The 12458-nt window shown below is 38.4% G+C and overlaps 1 protein-coding gene across 5 annotated transcripts in view; it reads left to right on the plus strand.

Annotated features, from left to right (window-relative positions):
- Positions 1-12103, plus strand: part of LOC113237179 (paxillin) — a 181120-nt gene extending 169017 nt beyond the window's left edge. For 2 of the 5 annotated variants that reach the window (XM_026473499.1, XM_026473498.1), the window contains exons 5-9: positions 3419-3629; positions 4536-4742; positions 4882-5055; positions 5125-5355; positions 10077-12097. In XM_026473499.1, coding sequence (XP_026329284.1) covers positions 3419-3629; positions 4536-4742; positions 4882-5055; positions 5125-5355; positions 10077-10343 — 1090 coding nt within the window. In that variant the 3' untranslated portion in view covers positions 10344-12097. Of the gene's footprint in view, positions 1-3418; positions 3630-4278; positions 4345-4535; positions 4743-4881; positions 5056-5124; positions 5356-5546; positions 5805-10076 lie in introns of those variants that run through there. The other 3 variants (XM_026473497.1, XM_026473500.1, XM_026473501.1) reach the window with 3 other exon arrangements.
- The last annotated feature ends 355 nt before the right edge of the window (positions 12104-12458 follow it).

Consider the following 12458-nt stretch of genomic DNA (forward strand, 5'->3'; position numbering starts at 1 on the left):
GGATCACACGTTTATTTCTTCAACCCCATTATGCGTCCCACTGCAGTGCAAGGGTCTCCTTAAAGGAAGGGTTTAGGCCCAATTTATATTGCGGCGGAACGAAATAGAAGCCAATTTTTGTAACATAGCATAATTAACTTTGTTATAGTATAATGCCCGAGAATTCCGCGGAAGATTTTGGCTCGTATCTAATTTGTACGTTACAAAATTGCTCATAAAGTTCATTATGCTATGTTACAAAAATTCGTTTCCACTCTACGGCCTTAGTCCACTACCTTAGTTTTATTTATTCATATTGTTTTGCAGTGCTCTTACAGGGTCCATAAATGATTATTTACTTTTTTATTTAATTTTATTCCGAACAACAACAGCTCAATAAACAACGATCTACAATGAATATTTTTAGCTAAAGCTAGTTAGCGCCAGTTACAGTCGTCTATGTTCTCATTTTCATGTAACTAAATTATCAAAGTCAAAGTCAAAGATTATTTATTCCATAGGTAAAATAAATTTACACTTGAAATCGTCACATTTACGCTACTGCTCGTTCACTACGCTGACCTCCCTGAGAAGAACGAGCAAGAAACTCTAGGGATTGCTCTTTTCAAATAAACTTAAATGCTATGGAATACACTTTGAATCAAATTTGTGTGGATTCTGGAGCCATGTCGTCTTTCCATACATCTTTATCTAACACGTAGTCTTCAATTTTGTAATATGATTTTTCGATCAAAATATTTTTAGTGTAGTTTTTAAACTTAGGAAATGATAAACTTAATATATGCTCCGGAATTTTATTGTAAAAACGTATACAGTTCCCCATAAAAGAGTTGTTTACCTTGGTTAAACGAAATCGTGATACCATGAGTTTGGACTTGCTCTAAGGTTAATATTATGGATTATATCATATATATGGTTAATATCATAAAATTTAATACATCAAAACAGGAAAAAAAAACATAAAAGTACCGACAATAGGTTTTGAAGGGCAAAGGTTCTTGTGAAATTACAAGCACATGAGACTTGTCAACGTATGTCCCAGCGTAACGGGCGTAATCACTGCCCCTAAATCTTTACGATTTAAAGCCTTGAGTATCACTATATCATATCAACAAGAAAGAAAGAAAACTGGTTATTCTACAAAAACTGTTATGGGTAGGCATATTGTTTACTACCAAACGAACAACTTGTTCCTCCCGTTGTCGCTTGGTGTCATAAAAAATATCCTTGTCCCATGCGGGGTGGGTCCTCACACCGATGTACAGGTTCCATTACGATGTTTTCTTTCAGAGAGGGGTGCTACTACTAAACATTAGCGGGCTTTACACAGAACTCTATCGCTCGTGATACAGCAATTGAGCGCGCATGTAAAGACGTTGGAAGGAAAAGTGAAAGACCGCACGCGCTCACCAGTCACGCGCGCAATTGCGCACTCCAACACGCGCCAGTTTCACGCGGACTATCCTGCTCTTTTAGCATTTACACAGATGCTCTTTCTGTTGTAACAAAAACGAACATGAGTAATCACGCGCGAAAGAACGTTGGCTTAAAAAATCAAACAGGTAATCGCGGACGATTGCGCGTGCAGGCTTTCCCGCGCGCAATCCAGCAGCTTGATTTTGATTGCCTCTCCCGATCGGAAACTGCGTTTTTTCCGAGTCGAGGCGCATAATTGCGATTCACAACTTGCCTATCGGAAACTTTTGACATTTCAAATCGGAACAATAGTTGATTTAACTCACAAATTAGAAAGATATAGTTTATTTATTTATTTATTTATTGTATTTGGGTTAACAACAGTACACATTTAGTATAGATTAACAATTTATAAAAATACAATTTTTGAGATACCAATAATAGCTAACCACATATTACAAATAGGTACTTTCTTGCAAATTAAAATTAAATTAAATTTAGATCAAGAGTGCTTGCGTGATGTAATAATACAATAAATACAAGTTAGTATATATTGTACATATAACTACATATTTATACACAAACCTACATATACATACCTAGTAGGAATCATGTTCATCTTCTCGCTCGGAAACCCATTTGATTTCGAGACTACCCGATCGGTTCCATTCCGAATTGTATCAAAATCAGCATGCTGCGGTCTTAGTGTAAGTTTTCAAATATGTGAACTTAACTATGGTTTTCGCGTTAAAATTTTTATTTAAACTAATAAACGTGTAATTAAGATCTAAATAAAAATGCGCAAACGCGGTAGTTAAGTTTGAATTAGTACAAATTTACACTCAGGCCTCAGTACGCTCCTGATCACGCGCAATAGAGTGACTGTGTAAAACTATTCACTGCAAACATTAGAAATTGAAGTCATATGTACATGCCGCCACAAGGATTCAACTTTCAATCTCTTAATTGAGAAGCAACCGCTCTCCCACTAACCTACTACCGTCTGACATATTTAAAGAGATGACTATAATATAATATATATAAGTTACAGACCGTAACTGCATGGTAACTACAGTACTGTTTTTAGCAATTACATTGTTAAGTTGTCAAAGAACATTTAGAAACATACATGACGTCTTCCAATAAATGACAAACATCTGTGTTTAGTATATAAATATTTACTCCACGTACTCCTGTTTTGATAGCCTAGGTCATACTTTAAATATATTTCTTAATCACATGTAGATATACATGATGTATGAAATGTAAGTATTTTTCGGATGTAAATCGCGTATATCTGTTTCGCGACCGTTTCAGGTCCCATGGTCCCAGTTGACCGTGAACATGGGATCTTTAACCAACCTTCTAAGTCGTCGTGTGCTTCAAAATATGCGTAATATTATGCGAAGTAATTCAGATCCAGAGTACAATATTATTCCCTGAAAATACCGCATTCAAATTTAGCACTATATTCTGTATGACCATAGATATCTAGATAAATTCGTTTTTCATACAAAAGTAAGGTACTTAACGCGTATACACTCATAGTCCCGTATACTAGAGAAAACCCTGTATCGCAGGTGCCATGTGCACACACATAGACAACCACAAATTACAACCAAACTCACGAGAGAGAAATAAATGTAGGCCATACAAATAGTTCTCCCGGCCCGGGAGACGAACCCGGGACCTCAGCGTGGCAGTTCAGCATGATAACCGTTCGGCCACGGAGGCAGTTGCTGGGGCCTATTTGTATTTAGAAAATTATTGGGCATTGGGCGTTTAGTGCTTCTCCCATTGTAGTTCGCTGGGTTCTAGGAGGTTCAAGGGCCTGAAACATTGGCTTGTTTAAAACGCGATTTTTATCCGAAAAAATAGTTTCATTTCCAGTATGTAACAATTTGTGAAAACCTAAGAATTCGATATTAATAAGTTATAAGCAGAATATAGAACATCGAACGTTTCTTTAAGCGTTTTACCAATTCCTAACATTTATCAACAGAAGAGGATCAGTGTCTCCAGTGCCAGGACCAACGGGTAGCCTCCCAAGACCTGGCACCAAGCAGGTGACGGTGACTGTGCACGAGACGGTCGTTGAGCCTGCGCAGTCGCAGCTGCAGCCGCCTATATCGGTGCCTGTGCGCCACCACCACCATGCCTCCAGCGCCACTAAGGAACTTGATGATCTAATGGCCTCGCTCTCCGACTTCAAAGTGAGTTTACAAACTTTTGTCAGCTTTATGTATTGATATGTTTATTAAACCCAACTGCTAGGCCTTGAATCTTGACTGACTAACACAACTGTCACTCCTAACCTACTTTCTATACTGGCCATTACGCGGTTGCATCCAGAAAGCGTGATATAATGTAAACCAGCCAAGGTCACACATATACATGTACATGCCAAAGCACACTTGACCTGATAACGTCGTTTTAAAACGGGACAGACTGTTTTATTCCTCTGTTTACAATTCCAGCCTATTTTAACCAGATTTTCATTCATAAACTTGTACTTGCTTGAATAAACTTTTGTTTGTAATCGTCCGAATGTTTTCATTGGATTGTACGATTTTTAGATTTCTCCGTTATAAATTATATTGGGAGTGAGTCAGCGACAACTTAAGGTCCAATATCGAGCGGTTACAGTCATGGCCGCCTCGGCACACTGCACTACGCTTTTCCGTTTATTATAATATTTACAAGTCTCCTTTCTTGGTCCACGGCTATTTCCAGCCGCGGCAGCAGGCGTCACTCCAGCAATATCGCCGTCCCGCTTGCACTCATAGATCTTCTCATAGCTAAAGATAGTCGCGAGCGTTACATCACAGGCGTGGTGGGGCCGCGAGCTTATAATATTAGAGTACATAGTCAAACATTTCACTCGGACCGCATTCGCTCCAGTCCATCAAGACCGGACGGTTTCCTTTCGTACGTTCCGCGGAGCGCAAACTTCGCGATCTTTTACTTATGTTAATCATCAACTTTTAAATCAAAGATCTTGTTGGCTATTCTTTCGCCTTGTCTCATCTGCTGTTAGCACTACACAATTGAATTAAACAATTGAAAGATGTTAGCAGCAACGGGGATAAGGTTTTAAATGACAATGTTATCATCCTCAGGTAAGCGGCACAGGCGGCGAGGGCGGAACCCACGTGTATCGCGAGAAGCGCGCGTGGCAAGAGCACTACCGCAGCAGTCCGCGGCAGGCCGAACCCGCCTCTCTTGAGCATATGCTCGGATCTCTCCGAGCAGACATGAGCCGCCAAGGAGTCCAGACCCCCCAGAAGGGATGCTGCAACGCCTGCGAGAAGCCCATCGTCGGACAGGTGCACTACGCAACCTCACAGGATCCCACTTGGATTTCACGAAACAACACCTTCAATACTAGTGAAAACCGAGTCAATCCTTATTTAGTGCAGTTGAAGTGTCCCCGAAACAGTGACGACATGAAAGTGTTATGTGCAGGTCATCACCGCGTTGGGCCAGACATGGCATCCGGAGCACTTCACCTGCGCACATTGCAACCAGGAGCTCGGTACAAGGAATTTCTTCGAGCGCGACGGCAGGCCATACTGCGAGCCTGACTATCACAACCTGTTCTCTCCCCGATGCGCCTACTGCAACGGACCTATCTTGGATGTCAGTGCCTAATCTGTTGGACATTATTCTTATCGAATTTTACGGTGCTGAAGTTTAGTCTCTTTTCAGAAATGCGTAACTGCGTTGGAGAAGACCTGGCACACGGAGCACTTCTTCTGCGCTCAATGCGGCCAACAGTTCGGAGAGGACGGGTTCCATGAAAGGGACGGCAAACCATACTGCCGCGCGGACTATTTCGATATGTTCGCGCCCAAGTGCGGTGGCTGCAATAAACCCATCATGGAAAACTACATCTCCGCGCTCAATACGCAATGGCATCCAGATTGCTTCGTCTGCAAGGTTTGTATTTTGGTCTTTAAGCTCTCGTGGATGATCTTCAACACTGGAAAAGGTTTGGTATATGTTCTTTATTGTTCACCAAGCAAGGGTAATGCAATTGTGCCAGGTTAAGTATACAAAGTTTCCTAAGTGCTCAAATCTCGTTTGGACATTTAGGAAAGAAATGTTAAATAGATTTTTCGATCACACAGGACTGCCAAAACCCCGTCAAAGGCAAATCCTTCTATGCCATGGAAGGGAAACCGGTATGCCCCAAATGCGTCGGAGTCGATGAAGATGAATAAAGGATGTCTACAATATGTCCCCTTCAAAGTGGATGCCCTCCCCTTTTTTTTACAGCTATGCTCACAACAGCAACATCTTTAGGAACGAATGCTGAACATAACACACGTGCATGTTCCTCAACACACAAAAAACATACTCACGTCTACCTAGAGTAGCGTACTCGTTAGGTCATAATGATGTAATTTATTTTTGTAAGATTTATTGTAAACTTAAGACTTATAAAATAAAGAGAACAAAAATAAAACAAAAAAAGAAAGAATAACAAACAAAAATAATAAAAAAAGCAATAAAATATGAACACAACAAAAAGACGAAAATGTTCGATGCGGAAGCAACACACGCGTGCTGTCCGCGACTGATGTGCTGTCTGTCAAGGCCGCGTGCGTACGCGCATGGCAATGACCTTTTATCAATTCATTGTTTCTCTGCACCGGAAGGATGTGTGGTAAAAAATGTAAGGAATTGCAAATGGGGTCAAGTGCTGACCGGATAGGGTTTCCCGCGAGACCTGAGGCGGGCAAAAATAGTCGCACGTGACGTCATAGCGCGTCTGCAGCCACACAGGCTGCCGTAAATCAGCCCGCTTGTTTACGAGACATCCAATCAAATGTATTTTTGTTGCGCTACAATTATGTCGTTGTCAACCGGCAATTGAAGTGTTTACTTTCTAGTAAAGAAATATATATAAATGTGTATTGTGTTCACATCACGCGACTGTATTGGCGCATGACAGCATCAGACATGAACATTAGAAAATCGCGACATAACACGCTCGTGATAATAAATTTTAATAAAAATTATAGTATTTAACCCAGTGTTTATCTATTATATACATATGTATATAAATATGAATTTGTGTTCTGTTCATCCGATTACGATCAAACGTATTAGAAACGTTTTAATATGTCAGTTGTTTCTAAAGCCCAAAAGGCGGTTCATCTGCAAAGGCATTCCCAAAATAAAACATTTTTTTTCTCTCACTGGCATTGCAACGCAGGTTCCGCTAATGTTCCATAAATAAAGATATCCAAGAACATTATGACACTTGCGTATAAGTAACGTCTAAATTGAAGATTTATGTTCTTATATTATACAACAAATTCGAAACAAAGTCGAAGTTTGCTGGTAAAAATAGCGATTAACTAAAAATAAACGTATATTAATTATCTTTTGCTTACAGTTCTTGCGAGACAAAACACGTTGTTATGACGAACGGGCAGGTTAATGGCGAAACGCCAACGAGCAAAATGGAAAACATTTTTCAAATATTTTTTTTTAAATAGACAACGACAAACAAAGATTTCACTACAATCTCACCTGACGATTAGCTAGGATGTAGCGTCGTTTATTAGTTTATCTAAAATGCGTACCAATATACACACTTCCGGACACATATATCGGAGCCACCTTGTATTTTATGCAATTTTGAAACTGGTATTCTAAACGTCCTCTCTCATGCCTCATTGGCACCATACCCAGCCAGAGTAGTTGATTGGTTTGCTGTTAATAACCTACTTCTTAATGAGAAAAAAACAAATTGTATGATATTTACATTACCCAATGTTAGAGAGACGGTTACAAACATTGTAGTTAGAAACGAAAAATTGAATCTTGTGGATACAGTTGTATTTCTAGGTATAACGTTAGATGCTAAATTGCAATGGGGTCCCCATATAAGTAAGTTGTCAAAACGGCTCAGCTCTGCAGTGTACGCGATTAAAAAATAAGGAAACTTTCAGACGTCGAAACCGCTAGATTGGTTTACTTCAGCTACTTTCACAGTCTAATGACATACGGCATTTTGCTTTGGGGTAATGCCGCCGATATCAATAGAATCTTTGTCCTGCAGAAACGTGCAGTTAGGGCAATTTACAATCTGGGCCCCAAAGTATCTTTGAGAGATAAGTTTAAGGAAATTAACATTCTTACACTAGCGTCACAATACATTTATGAAAATATAATTTATGTTAAAAGGAATAGTAATTTCTTTATGAAAAATAGTGACAGACATAACATTAATACGAGGAATAAAAATAAACTAGCTTTTCTTGATAGTCGTCTTCACAAAGTCAAACAATCATTTAAGGGGCAATGTATACGCTTCTATAACAAGATTCCGGTTGATATACAAAATTTGCCTTTCACGAGGTTTAAAACTATAGTGAAACAAAAACTTTATACTAAAGGTTATTATACAACTTCTGCGTACTTGGATGACAAAAATCCGTGGTAGTAACCCGTTTAGCTCATGGAGGTAGTCTCAATCTGATGTTTCAAATAAAAAAATATTGTAAATGTTATTTACAAAGAGCAACCCCTAGAGTTTCTTGCTCATTCTTCTCAGGGGAATCTGCCTTACGAATGAGCGGTAGAGTTTAACCATTGTGACGATTTCAAGTGTAATAATGCTTACCTATGAAATAAAGATTATTTTGAATTTGAATTTGAATTAGAGTAAATCTGACCCGGACAAGCCAAGCAAGGGTATATATAACAGGGAGCACGGTTTAAAGGAGTGACACCCTCGGGATTGTGGAGGGGAAGACCGACCAACCGCAACCGAGATTTCTGCCGGCTATGCAGCGTGTGACAGAAAGTAGGTAGTAGGGGTGCTTAGTTATTTGGGTAGGTGGTTAGGTAGTGTTGTTAGGAATGAACGTTGATGGTGTTCGGCTTCGTGCTGCGCCGTAGTGGTTCATCTTGGGTGAGGTTGTGTTCTCGTCCATAGAACTCGAGTTGTGTCATTTATTTCCACTTTACATGCGGTGTCGATTTCCGGGATTCTGTATATTTCTTTAACTACATGCCTAAATTTATCCTTATCTGTGGATAATTTTATCCAAAAGTCATGTTGAAAATGTAAATGAGTAAAAGCGGGGCAATTGTTTATTCGATGATAGCAATATTTTTGTATTCTAGCAATTTAAAAATAAAAATACAAGGTAGCCTCAATTATGTGTCCGGGAGTATATAATTGTTATTACAAATTTACATTTATAACAAACTATCACTCCCGACTGCCTCCGTGTTTACCATGCCGAACTGCCACACAGAGGCCCCAGGTTCGATTCCCGGGCCGGGAGAAATATTTGTATGGCCTACATCTATTTATCTCGTGAGTTTGGTTGTAATTTGTGGTTGTCTAAGTGTGTGTCCATGGCACGCGCGATACAGGGTTTCCCTAGTTAGTAGGCTTAGTAGTTAGTAGTTAGTAGGCTATTAAAAAAATGTCATAACCGAGTTTTGCCAAATTTTTTTAGAAAAATGTACACATCTTTTTAACACTTCACGTCTTGAGTTGTGACTCGTGTTCATCATTGTGTCAATATAATGTAAAGTGTTTTTTAACGGGACAGTATGAGGAAATCCGAAACCATAGAAGATACAAGGAAACTGTCGTAGGAACCATCAAGTCTTTTTTTGTAAAAACAATTTTGGCATAGTAAATATTTTGGTTAAGCGTGAGTTGTCCACAAAAATAAATAAAACTTACCAGTAATTTTTTTTGGTGCCAAACGACTCAGTTTTCTCGACGAAAAAGTCAGGACACCAGAATATGGTGTAATTTCATAATATGTTTTTCTTACAAAATTAGTAAAATTCACTATTTTTTAAAGCTGATTGACTCGGTTTCCTATTACGATGATTTTATTGTATGGGGCGAAAAAACTCGGGACAGTAGAAGTTGGTCAAATTTAATAATTAGTATTATAATACATTTTCAAGAACTATTACAATAGATCAATAATAACGCATTCATACCCCGCACTAAACAAACCCTGTATCGCGAGTGCCATAGTCATACACAGATTACACACAAACTCACAAGATAAATACATGTATACACTTCCCGATAACACTATTATATATAGGTAACACTGTATAACACTGTTTTTTAATAATTTATAAGACTGTTTTTCTCACCATAATATAGAAAGTAGTGTACTACGCAGGATGTCAAGTACAATAATACATAACAACGATAATATTTTACTGTGGGAGACAGGTGCCTGAACCAGACATAATGTGATCTGAAATACAGACCATTTCAGATCGCCAGGCCTTCACTCCTCGGAAAATATTGCAATTTTCTTAAAAATTATGTACTCGAACAATGGCAATTGCAATAAGTTAGGTACTAAAGTTTACAAAAATTAAACCGTCAAATCACCAGTAGGACATCACTTTTGGTTGTTGTGGGGCTTTTTTGTAAATACAAACTATCCACTGGGGCAGGCCGAGACTGTATACCTCCATAATATACACATATAACGTATAATACGACAAAAACTTTATTTATAATACGTATTGTTAAATTTACAATGCACCTTCCCTACTTCGAAATATTATTGTTTATAATTATATTTTTTTAACAATATGACATTGATAATATGAAATAAGTTATTCAATGCTAAATTGTCATTTTTCTTTTACAGGAATGCCGCGAACCCTTCCACGGCGGTTCGTTCTTCGAACACGAAGGGCAGCCTTACTGCGAGACGCACTACCACGGCAAGAGAGGCTCCCTCTGCGCTGGCTGCCACAAGCCCATCGCCGGCCGATGCATCACCGCCATGTTCCGGAAGTTCCACCCCGAACACTTCGTCTGCGCTTTCTGCCTACGACAACTTAACAAAGGCACTTTTAAAGAGCAAAATGACAAGCCTTATTGCCACACTTGCTTTGAAAAACTGTTTGGCTAAACTCGATAAAGAAACGTTTTCTTGGTGGTTTCATAAGCGATTGTATAATGGACATTTCAGTCTTTAACATTATAATTTGAGGATGTAAGTGGGTGACATTTATTTAATACGAAAGAGCAAAAGAGTGTTGTGCAAAGAACACAAGTTAAGTGACTCTTTCATGTTACTAAATAGTTGGCTAAACTAGTAACCTGATGAAGCCACATGGGACTTGTGAACTCATGTCTCAGGATGACGGGTGCAGTGACATTACCCCTCAGATCTTTGCGATTTAAATTGTTGATAGGCCTGTCGCTTACCACCAGGCGCACGACTTGTTCGTCCCGATGATTGGAATGATAAAAAAAAGTGTTAGGAATGAATTCCCAACACTGACCGAAACATACTAGTTCCCCTTGTCCGATCTAAATAGTTCACAGGTTTTTCTAGTTCAGTGGGAACTAGGAACTGTCTGCGTTGTGAAGCCTAAAACGCAATGTGATCTTGTTAGTTCACCTATTGTTTACATCAGCAGGAACTGTTTTTGTGCTTTTTAGTACAAGTTCGAGACAGAGATGTACGACAACGTTGCCAGCTCGTTTACGTCTCTAATACGTGACACTCAACGACGCAGTTGTATTTGTCAGGTTAATTAAATTGTAATGATTTCATACAAAATGTATACATTTTTTTAATATTTGGTAAAGTGTTACGATTGACCTAATATTACTAAGTCCGAAGTAGTTCATGTGAATAAAAGTAGTAGTTTGAACCGTTCGTTCAATGTCCGAGCGAACTAAAAGAACTAGAAGACCGATTTAGCTCAAATGACCGACCCCTTTTGCTCAATCCAATTGAATATGTGTCACCAAGTTACGAAGACAAAAGGGGAAAAGACGTGGTTGTCCATTGTTTCAGATTTTTATGTATTTTTGTAGTAATTTCAAAAAACTTTACAATTCAAATGGGAAAGAATCTCTCTCTCATTGCCCAGAAACATGAGCAAAATACAGAACGTCGTATAACAACAATGTTTCTTTCCCTCTTTAGTCCTTATCTCTTCTCTGGAAAGGCAAAAAAGCAAAAGCGCCGCGAGAAAGTGGTAATTTGTCAGATTACTAAAGGACCAAAAATCGCTACTTTGATCGATGCGAAACTTGGACAGATTGATGCAGAAACCTTTAACCCTAACACCTATAACGTAAAACTCAAACCTATGTATTATAATACATATGATTCATTTTTGCTTAGACTTGTGTTTTAGGCTGTTTCGCCTTTCCATTGACGATATTGTATTAGGGTGTAGTCACACGAGCTCACTTCCACTGCAACAGCAAAATAACAGACCGCCTGCTGCCCACACGACTGCACTAGCAATCGATAGCTCATGTGTCTATGCATTAAGTTTATTATGTTATATGTAATGTAAAGGCTCAAAGCCTAAAGCTGTTGCACAAAATGCAGCTTACAATTTTACGAATTCACGTTTTAATGTACATGCTTTTAGAACTCTCTTTTGTACCATCAAATAAAGAATACGTTAGGCCTACCGACTACAATTAAAAGTAATTATGATTGCAAATTAATAAATAAAACTACAGTTGAAGGCGAAGCGAATTTTCAAACACGCGATCAAGAACGATTACATGAACAACTATAGTCTCTGTTTACTGTCTTTTTTGAAGACAGAGTAAAATGACATTCGTAGGATTGCCAGTTTTCATAAAATTTTAAATAGTTATGTAGTTGTTGTCGATAGTTTTATCGATAGATTGTGAAACTAGATAAAATATTGCCAAAAATGACTGAATTGTGAATATTATGACGTTCTAATGATGACTAATTGCGTTATTGCCTTCTTTATTCTTATTGTGACAGTTGGCCTACTAGCACTGAAATCAATTTTTGTTCATATACATTTTAACAAGAATAGCCGGATTTGATTATCCATATTAAATTAAAATAAAAAAATTAATTTATGTCTCCTCTTTGTAATTTTTATAATCATAGTCTAAATACAGTGTTTGTATGTACGAACTTACAAAAATTGCCAATTCAAATGAGCTTGTATGTTCTTTATTTACACGAATAATGAGTCGATGATGATTCAAATGAAACAAATTCGGCTACTTATTC

The sequence above is a fragment of the Hyposmocoma kahamanoa genome, unplaced genomic scaffold (genome assembly GCF_003589595.1).
Source record: "Hyposmocoma kahamanoa isolate Upper Pololo Valley unplaced genomic scaffold, ASM358959v1 93, whole genome shotgun sequence".
In the NCBI taxonomy this organism is placed as follows: domain Eukaryota; kingdom Metazoa; phylum Arthropoda; class Insecta; order Lepidoptera; family Cosmopterigidae; genus Hyposmocoma; species Hyposmocoma kahamanoa.